This window comes from Macaca mulatta, chromosome 15, assembly GCF_049350105.2.
Source record: "Macaca mulatta isolate MMU2019108-1 chromosome 15, T2T-MMU8v2.0, whole genome shotgun sequence".
NCBI lineage: Eukaryota > Metazoa > Chordata > Mammalia > Primates > Cercopithecidae > Macaca > Macaca mulatta.
In genome coordinates, this window is record NC_133420.1 from 50628295 (window position 1) to 50643477 (window position 15183).

Below are 15183 nucleotides of genomic sequence, written 5' to 3' on the forward strand. Positions count from 1 at the left end.
CACAAGAATCACTTGAACCTGGGAGATGGAGGTTGCAATGAGCTGAGATGATACCACTGCACTCTAGCCTGGGCAACAGAGTGAGACTCTGTCTCAAAAAAAAAAAAAAAAAAAAAAAAGAAGTTTACTCTCCAATTGCCAGCCTGCAATGGAGGGCTATTAGGGAATGGAACACCTGGTGGGATAGCACTTGCTCTCAAATCCCACTTTGTGGGTAGCTGCAGATGATACCAGCTTGTAAAGCAAGCATATCTGCAGTTTTGTAATCCTGAACATTAACTATAATAGAGTCTTCCAGAAGCAGATTCCTGCACTGCTCATTTAGGAGAATCTGTATTAGTTATCTATTGCTCTATGACAAATTATCATAAAACTGGCAGCTTAAAACAATACACATTTATTTTATAGTTTCCATGGGTTAGGAGTCCAGGCATAACTTAGCTCTGCTCAGGGTCTATTATTCTAAATGAAGTAACTTGGGAATGGAAAATCAAACATTGTATGTTCGGGGTCTCACAAGTTGTCAGGCAGGCTGTATTCTCATTTGGAGGCTCAATTGGAGAAGAGTTTGTTTCCAAGCTCATTTGAGTTGTTGGGAGAATGCATTTCTTTGCAGATACATGACAGAGGATGCCTGTTTCTATTGGCTGTTTTCTGGAGGCCAACCACTGGTCCTAGAGACTACTCACCATTCCCTGCCACATGGACCTCTCCATCGGCAGGTCACCACATGGCAATTTGTTTCTTCAAAGCCAGCAGGGGAATATCCTCTTCAGTCCACTAAGATGGAGTCATATATAGTGCAATATGATCATGAGAGTAATAACCCATCATCTTAGACCTATGATGAATGGATTTGTTATTGGTATTTTCATCACCACTATCATTTACAATAATTAATATTATCATTCAGCATCATCGTGCTAAAGTTGGTATCCTGAAATATAGTATTAAGATTCCATTTACCTTTGACATAAAAACCTTCCTTAGTTTGCACTGCCTATGGAATAAAATCCAAGTTCTATAGCCTGGCATTCATGCCCCCCACCCCTGTTATATTCCTGGCCTCATCTTTGCCCAATCCTGGCTCTTTCCCAATGATTTCAAACATTTAGGTCTCCTTTCCTCCTTTCAGCACAGGTAGTCTCTCTGCCTGGCCTGCCCTTTGCTCTCCTCTTGGTCAAGTTGGTGTACATATCTTTGCAAACTCATTGGGAAAGTGACTTTAACTCTCCCGGATCCTGCTCAGCCTCTCCGTTCTCTGGGCTCCATAGCTCTGGGAATATGCATCTTTATACTGCCAGTTACACCATATTGTATAATCGCATCAAGCAGTGAGTTTCAATTCATCTCTAAATTCCAGGACTTGGCACAAATTAGGTCTCAACAAATCATGCTGAATAAATACACAATTAGTTTAATTAACAGCAAGTTTTCTTTTATGTCCCCTTCAGGTTTGCAAAGCATATTAAGCTGATGTGGGCAAGTTTGGAGTGAGGACGTTCAGCAAAAGACAGAGGGAACCAGCTGGATGACCCTAGCAGGCCTGGAACAGTTTGGAACCGGACGTCCTCTTCTTGTAGACTGACAGGCTCCGGACAGAAGCCGCAGCTCCTCCGTGGAGCCCTGGGCTCAGCACTTCCCGTATTCACTACTGCTATTCTCAGTAGTCCTCTTCCCCAAAGTCTGCTTCCATATTTTCAGGTCTTTGAATGTTGCAGCCAAACCACTGCTGTAGTTCTGAAAGCAGAACCAAAACACACCCCAGGCACCGTTCCTCACTGACTTCCTGCTCCTGGGGCTCCAATCCCAGCCTCCCACCCCTTCATCCTCTCCCTGCTCCCTTACCCTGGAAGCCACATCCCCGTTTTGCACCCTGGCCTTGCACACTGGCCAGCCTCCTGTATGCTCTGAGTTTCCCTCTGGGATTCCTCTTCCAGCCAGGCTTCCTGAGACCCCTGCGGGTCTCAGGAACTCTGCTCCTCCCCGCTCTCCTCCTTGCTGAACCACTTCCCCATTTGAATCGTTAATCTCCTCCTCCCTTTATTCTGGGGGAAGCCTGTTCCAAAAGCCAGTGGTGACTTTCTTGGGTTAAAGGCCAGGATTAAAAATAAGTAGGAGTTACCATTTCTGGGCCCAGAGTTCCTCAGGCGGGAAGGAGCCACCAAGGCAGCATGTTCAGACCCAGCACAGAGACTGCCAAAAATGACGAGGCCAGCCAGGCCCCCAGGAAAACAGGTCAGGAAAAGCCAAGGCCCACCAAAGGGGTCCAAGAATGCCTTTCATTTTGTATGAAATGTAAGGAATATTCAATATGCTCATTTTAGAGACAATTTCTCTCAGTTTTGATTCTAGTTAAAATCTACAACCAGAATTCACAGAAGCAGGACTAGGTCGGGGAAAGATATGAAAAAGCTTGGATTTGGGTGCAGCACACCAACATGGCACAAGTATACATATGTAACAAACCTGCACGTTATGCACATGTACCCTACAACTTAAAGTATAATAATAATAAATAAATTTAAAAAAAAAAAAAAAAGAAAAAGCTTGGATTTGAATCCCAGCCGTGTAACCCAGGACAAGGTGTGCAAAACCCCGAGAAGCCAGGTTTCTCCTATAAAACGAGAAGGAGAAAGCCCTCTACTTGGGACGGTTGAGAATCAAATGAGACAATATTTAATAAGTAGCACAGCATAGAATCCGTGGAAGTCTCGCCAAACAAAGCTAATTACCTTCTCCTATAAAAGTGTTGTTGTTGCCTTCAGTGGAGGCCCCTGGGAGGTTGTCAGGCTGTAGCACTGCCCTACCTGGAATGCGTTTAGTACCTGTACCTGCAGGTCACTGTCGTCACTGCCTCATGGGCCTCGCGGCAGGCCTGCCACCACTCCAGTCGCCAGTCCAGCAAGGGTGGTGATGAATGGCCCTGAGCCAGCGTCCTCAGCAACTTCAGGAGCTGCTGGGAAGAGGTGGCTTTGATGTCAAGCCAAGAGAAGACGTGTTGCAATTATCTAAATTATTCAAGGCCCCCACAAATTTCGGAGAGCTGCAGGTTGCTTGCAGATGATTGTAAATTCCCTGCCTACCACTTCTTTATCACACCAACTAGGCTTTCAGTTCCCCATCAAGTCCCTCTGTCTTACACCTCAGTGCCTTTGTACGTACCAGAGTCTCTGCTTAGAATTCTCTTTGCTCCCCTCTGTCACTGCCCAGAACATCCCCACTCAAATTTTAGGTCTCAGCCCCAGGGTCCTGGCCCTGATGGTTCTTCCCCAGTGTTCTTTACATGTGGCATTTTTGAGTCTGCTATAATCACTCATTTATGTGCCTGGGTCCCCAACAAAACTGAAACCTCATCGAGGGTAGATACTGAGCTTTGTTCACATTCATGCCCGGTGTTCACACAATGCCTGCCACAGAGAGGTTCCCAATATGTGTTCATTGAAACTCACTTCTACAACTGTGTGGTAGTAGAAATAACCAAAGTTTTAAAAACTAAAATACCTCCTTTTGAATTCAGGCTGTATCACCAAATAGCTATGACATTGGTTTGAATTCCTTAGACTCTCTGCCCTTCAGTTTTCAGTTTGTGAAATGGAACTATGAAACCAGTCTCAGAGAATGGTTTTGAGAAAACACACACATGCCCCAGTGGGGCCACCTCTGCACCGCTAGGGAGAAATGGAGAGTGGAGCCATTTCACTGACACTCCAGGTCAAAGCAAGATTACTCATCACCACCTTGGGTGTTGACCTTGATGTCTTGCTCTCGGTCTTCTTCCATAATCCAGGCCTGGGAACGTTCCGCTCGGGAGGCAGTCCAGGAAATAGGAGGCTTCCTGGCCTTTCCTTCAAGGACAGAAAACAGGAGGACTCTTGGCCAAGGGCAGAGCCCTTCACACAGATCTCAACCAGATCTCACCTCCCTGAATAGCACCCACAATGACGCTGAAAGGGGAACTTCCAGTGGGTGCTCTCTTAGGCAAGAATGGACAGAGTTCCTGGCTCTGAGATGCAGATTCTGGCTGCCATGTTGAAAAACAGAAGGACAGCTGGAAATCTCAAAACAGGACTTGTTTTCCCAAAGCATAAACCTGCATTTCAAGCCAGGACCCCTTTCCTGTCTTTAAGAAGAATGGTGCCATGAGTTGGATATTAGTTACCACAGGTTGGGTTATACTGCAATAACAGAGAACCACCAATAATCTCTGTGGCTTAAAATCACAAAGGTATCTTGCTCACAGATTGGTTTTATGGACCTGCAGAGTTCCCAGGACAGCCATCCTCCGTAGGGGATGACTCAGAGAGGCAACTCCACATCAGCATGAGTTTCCCCAACAGTCTGGCCAAGGAAGAGCCATCACATGCTCCACCTGGACATCAATGTGGTATAAACTTTGTGTCTGTTTATCCTCTAGAGTATAAATGCCTTCAGAAATAGAGCCGTCCTTCTTATTTTCAGTGCTGTGTACCTCTTTATATGTTTATAATTCATTTACACCCACAATAATCTGTGCCAGGTTCTGGGCTAGGTGATGGGAACACAACTATTAACAGAAACAAGACTCAGCCTCTACCCTCAGTGAGCTCACAGTCTAGAGGGGGAAGCTAATGTTAAAACAAACAAACAAACAAAAACTAATTCAATCCTATATAATAAGGGCCATCACGGAAATCCATGAAATCTGCTATAGGAGTGAGTTAACAACAACAACAACAAAAAATCTTCCCAGGAAATCTTGGAAGGATTTAATGAGAAAGTGATACTTGAGCTAGCTTTTAAAATATATTTTGCCAGGTAGAAGGAATGAGCAGGACAGAGTCAAGGGCAATAGCATGGATGTGGACATTAGAGGAAGTCTGGGGTATTCAGGGAAGGGAGAGCTTCATTCTGTGTGTTCCTGGGAAGTTGCGAATGAGATGGGGATGGTGAGGGTACAGAGGGCAAGAGGAGCAGGGGTACATTATGGGGCACCATGTATGTCTGACTAGGGAGTTTGGGTTTTATTTAGTGGGAAATGGGAGACTTTGTAGGTTCTGCAGGAGGGACGTGATGCCATCAAATATTAGAATCTCACCCTGGCTGCGGGAGAAGAATGTATTAACAGGCGAGCACCTGGAGCCATGGGACCAGTGAGAAGGTTTTTGAAGTTGACGGAGCCTCCCAAGTCTCTCTAAAAAGGGCCTTTGGTCTTGGTCGTGTAGCAAGAGGGTCCTCCTGATTTCTACAGATCAGTTAGATCTGTACATGATCTAGAGTTTGGCCACAGGATTCAATAGAAATCTCAACTTACCATCCAGAACTTTTCATGAGTAGCCACAGTGTGTTTTTCAGCTTCATTTTTCTTACAATTGAGTCAGGCTGAGCAGGGAAGGTGCTTGATAATCATACCTACCCTGAGGCACCCATTCCAAGCACATTGGAGAAACAGGATAGCCTGGCCTTTGATCAAAATCTGAAGATTTCTTCTAGATTGTTTCATTTCACTTATGTCATATGTATCAGTCAAGGTTCTCCAGAGAAAGAAAGAAAACCAATAGTATCTTCTATCCATCTATTTATCTATTGATCTATCTATCCACTCCTCCATCTATGTGTGTATGTATATACACACTTGTATATACACATATATGTGTATATGTATGCATGTATGTGTGTATGTATTTGTGTGTGTGTGTACACACACGTACATATCTCAATTGCTTCATGTAATTGTGAGGCTGGCAGGTCTGAAATCCACAGGCTAGGCTGGCAAACTGGAAACTCAGGTAAGAATTGATGCTGCAATCTTGCGTCTGAATTCTGTCTTCTCCAGGAAACTTCAAGTTTTGCTCTTAACGCTTTCAACTGATTAAATGAGGCCCAGTTCTTTACTTAAGGACAAGTGATTGTAGATGTTAATCACCTCTTCAAAATACCTTCACAGCAACATCTAGATTAGTGTTTGCTCAAATAACTGAGTTGACACAAAAAACTAACCATCACACAAAGTTTCCGCCATTTTTCAAAATCTGTGATTCGACTGAATTTAAGAAAATTTAGCCACATGAGGACAGTACTTTTCTCAGCTGCCATAAGCTCAATACATCTACCCAAATCAGTCACGCTCTTGTTTTTTTCCTTGTAATACTGACTTTAGTGTGCCCGGATGTCTTGTCACATCAATTAGGAAGCAAAAATGTATGAGTCATGGAGTATCCGGCAGAGTGAATTTTCAAGTCCCCCAAACAGGTTTTTATGACCCAGCCATCTGATTGCCCTAAAATAAACCCAATCGCCATGTTCCGCCTCACCTTTTCCCAAATGCCCCATGGCCTGTAGATGACTCAGGGCCCAAGAATGAAGAAAATAATCAGAATCTCAATCACTTCCTCTATCACATCTTCAGTGAGCCTGACTTACAAAACAGAAACTCCCCAGAAGAATAAGGCAGGGAGAGCTGAACCCAGCTACCTTCTTCTTGGACATGAACAAACAATTATAATATTCTTTCCCTTTCATGGAAGTAACCCATCTGGGTCAAGGGGACTCAATTTTTCTGCATTTAGCTTGCATGTCTCAGATGCCATGTTGGCACATGGACAGCCCTGTTATTTGTTGTGTGGTAGCTAATTGTACAAGATCCTCAAATGCAAAATGAAAAAGACAGGCTGGGCATGGTGGCTCACGCCTGTAATCCCAGCACTTTGGGAGGTCAAGGCGGGTGGATCACCTGAGATCGGGAGTTTGAGACCAGCCTGATGAACATGGAGAAACTCTGTCTCTACTAAACATACAAAATTAGCCGGGTGTGGTGGCACATGCCTGTAATCCCAGCTACTCGGGAGGTTGAGGCAGGGGAATTGCTTGAACCTGGGAGGCAAAGGTTGCAGTTTGCTGAGATCGCACCATTGCACTCCAGCCTGGGCAACAAGAGTGAAACTCTGTCTCAAAAAAAAAAAGAAAAAGAGAAAGAAAAGAAAAGAAAAGAAAAAAACAGCAAACAGCTAGTTCTAAGGAGCATATGGAGCAACCATCAAACACTGCTGGTAAGAATATAAACCAAGTACAACCATTTTGAAAACCTGTATATATACACGCACACACCCTAGGAGAGGAATTGCTAGTGAATAAAGTACTTATAACTTTGTAAGTAATATGTGTGTATGTATACACACATCCTAGAAGACCTATATATATGTGTGTGTGTATATATATGAGACCTGTAACACTGGGTGTATGTATGTGTTTATAGATATAGGTGTATATAGGTATGTATATAGTTGGACACACACCTATATACATACTTATATACATAGCATTAGTCTGTTCTCATGCTGCTAATAAAGACATACCAGAGACTGGGTAATTTATAAAGGCAAGAGGTTTAATTGACTCAGTTCAGCATGGCTGGGGAGGCCTCAGGAAACTTACAATCATGGTGGAAGGGGAAGCAAACTTGTCCTTCTTCACATGGTGGCAGCAAGAAGTGCCAAGCAAAAGGTGGAAAAGGCCCTTATAAAATCATCAGATCTCATGAAAACTAACTCACTATCATAAGAACAGCAGCATGGGGGTAACCACCCCCATTATTCAATTACCTCCCACCAGGTCCCTCCCACGACACATGGGGATGACGGGAAATACAATTCAAGATGAGATTTGGGTGGGGACACAGCCAAACTATATCATACACCTATATACACACACATACACGCCACCCCCAGGAGAGGAATTGCTAGGGAATAAAGTGTTTAAAACTCTGTAAGTAATGTGTGTGTCTGTGTGTGTGTGTGTGTGTGTGTGTGTATAGAAAAGTCATGGCAAAAACCACAATTACTTTTACACCAACCTAATATATATGAGACTTATAATACTGTGTGTGTGTATATATATCTAGATGGATATAGGTATGTACATAAGGTGGACACACACCTATATACCTACACATACACACATACACACCCATCTCTCTCTCTCCATATATATATATGTGTGTGTATATATATATATGGATATGTATATATGGAGATACATGTATATATCAAACAGAAATGCACACATGCTGAAATGTTCATAGCAATGTTATTCATTATAGCCAAAAGCTGGAAACAACTCAAATGTCTAATGGATAAATCAATATAGTCACACATTGGACTACAATGATGAGAATGAGAATCTGTAGCTACATGCAACATTAGGGAAGAATTTTATAAACATAATATTGAGCCAAAGAAGCCAGGCTCACACACACAAAAAAGGACATATTGTGTGATTCCATTGATAGAAGATATAAAAACAGGCAGAACCAATCTATGGCAGAGGAAGTTGACACATGGTTACCATTGGAGGGAGCATAATGACTGGAAAGGGTCAACTGGGGGCCTCTGAGCTGATGGATTATATTTACTTATCTATCACTGCCTAATACATTACCCCCAAAACTTAGGGGCTTAAAACAATCATTTCATTATATCTCATGATTTTGCGGGTCAGAAATTTGGTCAGGACTCAGGTGGGTGATTCTTTCGCTCCATGTGGTTTTGACAGGGGTCACTCAGTGGTCTTTAGCTGGCAAACGGGCTGCTTTGCAGGGTCCAAGAAAACTCTCCTAACAAATCTCCTGCTTTGGCAGGGATCACCAGAAGTCTGGGTTCTACTGGAACTGTCAGTGGGAGTGCCTATATGTGGCCTCTCCAACATGCAGTCTCAGAGTAGCTGGACGTCTTAGGTAGTAGTTCAGAGCTCCTGGAGTTTCCAAGAGACCCAGGGAGAAGCTGCAAGGTTTTTTAAGATCTAGCCCTAGCACCATTTCCGCTTCATTCTATGGTCAAAGAAGTCATTAAAGCCAGTCCAAATTCAAGGGGGAAAGAGGAAGAATTCCACTTCTCCAAGAAAAGGGCATTCATATACTTGGAGGAAATGAACTGATGGCAGTCATCTTGGAGACAGGTAAACACAGGGAATGTTCTGCGTTTTGATTTGGGTGTTAATGATAGGCTCTATTCAGGTTGTGAACATTTATCAACCTATGTACTTATAGGTGCCCTTTTCTATGTGTATATACTTTTAATAAAATATTGAAATCTAGACAGACTTACCAAGGAGAATAACCTTTGGAACAGACAGATCCCATTGGGACTGGTCCCACCTCTGTGGCTGGATGGATACTCCTGCTTCACTGGAGTCCCATGGCCCCTCAGCCTCGCTGTGACCTTGGGTTACTTAGGTGTGGAGGTCAGGCCTGTTGCTCTGTCAGGGTCTCCGTTTCAATGACAAAAGAAAACATGTATTTGGATTACTGTGAGGAAGAATGAGACAAATGAACAGAAAACTTCTGGCATATCCTAGAAGCTCAGTAAATGAGCTTCATTTCATTTCAAGCCCTGAGTGCTGCCTCAGACCCCTGACTCCTAGGCTGCCAAGGAAATCAGCAGCTAGGACTCTCTAGAAGTCCTCCCAGGAGTCCAAAGAGAGCTTGTCCTCCAGGCCCCCTTCCTCACCTTGTGAGCAGAGACGGGGGTACATTCTCAGGCACCTGTGCCCTGCACGGAGGGCCTGGGTCAGAAGCCGAGGAAAATAACTTCGCAGCTGCCAGGACCCGTCCAAAGTCCCCAAGCGGAGTGACAAGTGAATCACCTCAACGAACGCTTAGTCACTGCAAGGTACTTTCCACACAGACACATGGAGATGGTTACCAAAGAAATGTCTGCTGGCTGCTCTCACATCAGCTCAAAGAAAATGTTGTTGTAACCTTTACTTTGGAGGGGGAAAAAATAGCATCACTTTCCCTTTTCCTTTCCTTTTCTTTTTTGGAGAGAGATTCGTTGGCAACATTGTTGGAGTGGTTGTTTTTGTTTACCCTGGAGAAAGTTTCCAGATAGCTCTGAATCCAGGGCTTTGTGTATGTGGCAGTCCCTTCAAGTCCTAAGCACTTAGTGTCTAAGTGTGTAAACAACCCCCTTAGAGGAGACTGTCACGGACCATCCAGATCACAGGGCCTCCCATCAAGCTCCCCGATTGCAAGCAGAGTCCTCCAAGCTTTTAAAAGTCAGAGATGGGAGGTTCAAATCCCTCTGCCCTGTACTAGCAGTATAGCCTCAGGGCAAAGGATCCAACTTCCTGAGCCCTCTACTTCTCTATTAGTAACAATGAAGCTTCATTGTGTGTACCCACAAGGTAGTTGTGAGAATTAGATGAGGTGGTGTGCAGAAGCATCCCCAACAATGCGTGGCACTCATAACAGTTGATTAGTTAAAGTAAGTTAATCTCTCCCTCTCTCTCTTGATTCTTCCTTTGTTATTTCTCTTGCTCCCTTTCTCTTTTTAAACTCCCTCTCTTCCTTCTCTTTCCTTCCTTGCCAAACTTAGTCAACCTTCATTCTCTCCTATTCTCTCCTTTCCTCTCTACTGCCTGCATGGGTTTTTTTTTTTTTTTTTTTTTTTTTCCTTCCTTTTTTGCCTTGTTTTCAAGCCTCAAACCCCCCTCTACACTCACAGCCATCTCTCTGGCTGGTACAGCTTTGGCATAAAGCTATTGAAAGCCAGCCAAATTCTGGTTAAAAACACTGCAATTCTTGGCCAGACTTTCTCTCCTTACAAATGAGGGTGATGTTTCAGGCATGGGAAGTCTTCCCATCCATTTAGGCCCCAGGGAAAAAAATAGCAACGCCTCAGTGTGTGGCCTTAGGTGGACGGCGAAGTGGGGCTCTGGGTATTGACAGAAATAAATCTGGTGTTTCTGAAAATTGTGAAACATGCGCAGTGAATGTGTCATCCCAGCAAAAGTGAGTCAGCTCCCAGGCCGGGGCCCAAATCTGGCTGCATTTGCTTTCTAAATAGAAAGTGTATTCCTGGCCAGCCCAACTGAGCAAATCAGCGGTCAATGAGAGTGGAAAGACAGGCAGAAAAAGAGACATGCAAATGTATACTTTGCAAGAAGGTTACTGGAAAAATCAAATTCTCTCTCTGTGATTAAAAAAAAAATCATTCATTTTCTTCTTTCCTTTCTATCCTGATATCGGCATCAAACTTTTCTTTTTCGTCATTATTTTACCCCAATTTCTGGAGTGGCCTTCAAAAATAGGAACACAGCAAAGTCGCAGTGAAACAGCCTGGAGGAATTGAGTGCTCTAAACTTTGGGGTGAGACAGACCTGAATTCAAATTCTGACCCCACCTTCAACTAGCTCTGTATATGTGTGTGTGTGTGTGTGTGTGTGTGTGTGTGTGTGTGTGTGTGTGTGTGTCCTTGGGAAAATTTCTAACCTCGCTGAAGATTTAGCATCACTTTAATCAAATGGGAGAAATCCAGTGGAGAGTAAAGTAGGTAAAATCAGCAGTGCCTAGTTTATGGCAGGTGTTTGTTGTCTCTGACTCACCTTTCTCTTTTTTAGGAAGGGAAGTGTCTGGAACTCTGATGCCTCTTCACTCCCTAGTTTTCTGTCCACATGGGGTTATCTCTTTTAGAGGGTGTGAGCGCCCAGAATATGGGAGCAGCAGTTTTGCCTCTTCCGCTCCAGACATAGAATTTGGAGAAAAGAAGCAACACCAGGCTCAAGGCCTTCTGTGCCAGCATCATGGGCAGTCAGGGCTCCCCTGCATCCCTGGCAAGCCCAGATGCTAGAATCATGTGGCCTCCACTCTGCCAGAGGAAGTGATGCAACTGCCCGTTGGCTTTGGGTCAGCCTAGAAGAAAGTGTCCTGTTACAGCGTGGGTGTGGCTGGCTTCAGGGCTCCAGTCGGGTGCCCTGTTCCAAACCCATGGCAGAGGGGCAAGCAGGAGATCCTGCCTTTGTGCATAGACTGCCTGCTGTTTACCCAGCTTTGTGCACCACTATCCAGGCCCTAAAAAGCGCCCAGCCAAGCAAGTCATCTCTGGCCCTTGGCCTCTCCCTTCCCTCTGCTCCAGCTCACAAATTGCCCTCACTATAAACACCTGTTTCCTTTCTCCCAGACCTTGTGGGGTCGAGCTAGTCTATTGACCTCATATGCATGACAGGGATATAATTGAACTCAATTATAATAACTACATCCATTAAAAACCTATGTAATGTTCATTAAGCAGCCTAGGTAATATGCAATTAATGGCATTACCATATGAATTGTGCATCGGGTCACTAATATGCAGATTATATGTAATGTTCAGTGTATTTATTAATTACAGCACATGCCAGAAAAGCACAGCACTCCAAGCTTGCAGGTCTGTCCCAGTTAGAAACCCTTTTGATCTCATACAAATCCTTTTACAGAAGAGCCTTTTCATTAATTGGAACATTTGCTTTTCGGCTCTTTACACAAAGATGACTATTGGAGAGAAAGGACTCTGAAAAGTTGGTTAGTGCTAGAGTTGGGTAAACTTGAGAAGCCTTCATTGGAGCTGCTGCTGGAGAAGAGCCATGACCTTCAGGGCAGAATTCAGGCTTCAGAGTTCTGACCCAGCCTTTGCCTATAATTTTTCTGCTGATCGCTGCCACCTCCAATGGGACGTCTGTCATCTGGGAAATGGGCATAATGGACCTTGATGATGCCTATGTCACCAGCACATTACATAGATTCTCTCATGAGGGAGACTGACATGCTTTGGAAAGGCATAGTGGTAATGGCATTAAGCATCATTTCCATGAAGCTCCCAATGGAAAATTTCTTCAATAAAAAAGAACCTGCTCCAGTCCTCCCAGCCTGCCCTTCACCCGGGTAGGTTGCCCAGTAATGCTCAACCTCAATGAGAGGGCATCAGTGATGTCTGCCCTTTAAGTGGGGTTCTTTCATAGTTTCTCTTCAGAGTATATTACTGGCATTGCCAGGGTCCTGGAGTTACCATCTCTGTTTTAAAGAATTTGGAAACGGAGGCCCTGGTGGATGAAGAGAGTTGCCCAAGTTCATGTTAGAGAGTGTCCTTGACATGAAGGAGATGATAGAAGATAGACAGAGAGACGTGCAGCTCAAGTCCTTGTAACTGGCTTCTGACTCTGCACCCAACCTTCACCTTCTCAGCTGACACGAACCAATTTCTGAACGCTCTCACCCATCTCGTTCTTCCTCCCATCCGTTGTTGCCTATCAGGAAAGCCCTGGTCATCCGACCTCCAAACCATCTGGCATTCCACAGTCTGCTCTCCGTATAACACTCATTTGAGCATTTGATGAATACCAACTCGAGACCGGGCACTGTGCTACACATGGGCTAAAAACATGAGGAACTTATGGCCCTGCTTTCAAAGAGCTCAGTGACACTCTTGGTTCAGGCCTTGACCCCCTGTTCCTGAATTATGGATGGCCTAATAGGTCTTTTTCATTGAATTGTACCTTCTTCCAATCCAACCTTCTTATAGCCACGGGAATGGGCCTTCTAAAATCCAAACCTGGCCTGCTTAAATCTTTTCAGAAACGCTCAATGCTTACAAAATAAAGTTGAAGCCCTTCACTTAGCATTCAAGGCCCATCAGGATGTGCCTTTGTTTCCTGGGTTTCCTCTTCTCTACCATCACCAAGAACACTGGATTTCCCACCCGTAAATCCTTCCCATACCAGCAGTGTGAGTTGTGGCTCCTTATATTAAGAAGTGGAGCTTATTTCTCTGCCCCTTGAATCTCAGTAGGCCATGAAACTGTCTTTGGCCAATGGGACCATTAGCAAATGTGAAGCAAGCCAAAGTTTGAAAGCCCTTTCTTTCTGCCAGCCCCTCCAGCCACTATGTCTACGAGCCTTAGCTAGACGCCTTGAGGATAAGGCCCATGTGGAAAGAGATCTCAGCTGAGGCCCCAGACATGTGGGTAACACCATCCCAGACCTTCCAGCAAAAACTAAGCTCACTTAGATCAGGAGAATCACTCAGTCAACCCAAAAAATCATTCTAAAACATGATGAATATTGGTTAAGTCACTAAGCTTTGAGTTAGTTTGTTATACAGCGAAAGCTAACTTACACAAACTCACAATGTGCATGCTCTTTTGTGCTACTCTGCTCTAGTCCATACTGTTCCCTTCAACTGGTGTGCAGTTCATCCTCCTCCTGTGCCTGAACACACTTCTGTTCTGCTTACTGAACGATAGGCAGAAAAAGGGAGCAAAATCCCCATAGAAAGAAGAGCATAAAGCAAAGTTTGCATTGGCTGTGCATGCTGCTCTCAATATTCTTAGCCTATCTTACAATCATCCTTCTGGGTGGGCATACATCCTTCTCTTTCTCATGAAAAACTGGCCATCTCAGAGCATGGGCTAAAACTCACCTACTACCAACGCTGTGCCTGCACCTGACTCATCACCCTCAAAGCCCTCCTCATCCTCCTTTCTCATTCCCTCATTTTCCTCACTAGCCTGGGAGAGCACTTTGCCCAGCATGGTGCTTGGCTCATCACTAAGCTTCTTGAAAGCACCCACTTCATCATCACTTCCTCCATGAAGCCTTCAACAACATCCCAGGCTAAGTTGTTCTGTGTTTCCACCCAGTGCTCCCACATCCTGTTTTACTTACCTTGTAAGGAAAATCTGTTTACCTATCTATCTTCCACAACTCTTCATTCCCAGCACACAAACACTGCCAGTCACCAGCAGGCCTTCTTTATCTTTGTGTCTCCATGCAGTAGAATCAAAGAAAGAATTGGTTGGATTAACTAATCTATCACCGAGGGTGCACAAGGAAGTCATGGAGAATTAAAAACAAGCAGCTTACAGTCAGACAGCTCTGAATGTAACCCCCGTTTTTACATTTTCAGGTTGAAAGTGACTTAAACCTTTAGATTTTCAATCACCTCATATGTGAGTGATGTCAATCAAGGAAAGTGACCGAGACAAGTCTCAGTCATTTTAGGAGGTTTATTTGCCTAAGTTAAGGATACCCAGCCCGAGCGCGGTGGCTCATGCCTGTAATCCCAGCACTTTGGGAGGCTGAGGCGGGCAGATCACCTGAGGTCAGGAGTTTGAAGCCAGCCAGGTCAACATGGCGAAACCCCGTTTCTACTAAAACTACAAAAATTAGCCGGGCATGGTGGTGAATGCCTGTAATCCCAGCTAGTTGGGAGGCTGAGGCAGGAGAATCACTACAACCAGGGAGGCAGAGATTGCAGTGAGCCAAGATCATGCCACTGCACTCCAGCCTGGGTGACAGAGCAAAGTTCCATCTCAAAAAAAAAAAAAAGATACCCAAGAGGTAAGTCTATGCCTTTCTCCAAAGATGATTTTGAGGGCTTCAATATTTAAAGAAGAA

The 15183-nt window shown here is 44.4% G+C and overlaps 1 protein-coding gene across 6 annotated transcripts; it reads right to left on the reverse strand.

The window, feature by feature from the left end:
* Window positions 1-251: 251 nt before the first annotated feature.
* LOC144334852 (uncharacterized) lies at window positions 252-14816 on the reverse strand. 6 transcript variants are annotated; one of them, XM_077966609.1, is made up of 5 exons: window positions 9081-9464; window positions 3741-3848; window positions 2829-2973; window positions 2126-2196; window positions 252-1740 (listed from the first exon to the last, which is right to left on the reverse strand). In XM_077966609.1, the coding sequence occupies exons 2-5, from the start codon at window positions 3781-3783 to the stop codon at window positions 1664-1666; spliced, it is 336 nt and encodes a 111-aa protein (XP_077822735.1). In that variant the 5' UTR covers window positions 3784-3848; window positions 9081-9464; the 3' UTR covers window positions 252-1663. The 6 variants fall into 6 exon arrangements, 1 of the variants encoding a protein (XP_077822735.1); XR_013405095.1 differs by adding an exon at window positions 9483-14816 and having other exon boundaries at window positions 252-2973; window positions 9081-9241; XR_013405094.1 differs by adding an exon at window positions 9483-14816 and having other exon boundaries at window positions 252-2973; window positions 9081-9280.
* Between the last annotated feature and the right edge of the window lie 367 nt (window positions 14817-15183).

Excerpts from the sequence above, each read along its gene's own strand:
- LOC144334852 (XM_077966609.1), bottom strand. The coding sequence starts at position 3,783 with ATGGAAGAAGACCGAGAGCAAGACATCAAGGTCAACACCCAAG. Across the intron at positions 2,974-3,740 it reads CATCAAGGTCAACACCCAAG|CCACCTCTTCCCAGCAGCTC; the intron begins GTGGTGATGAGT and ends TTGACATCAAAG. Across the intron at positions 2,197-2,828 it reads ACAGTGACCTGCAGGTACAG|TCTCTGTGCTGGGTCTGAAC; the intron begins GTACTAAACGCA and ends CATTTTTGGCAG.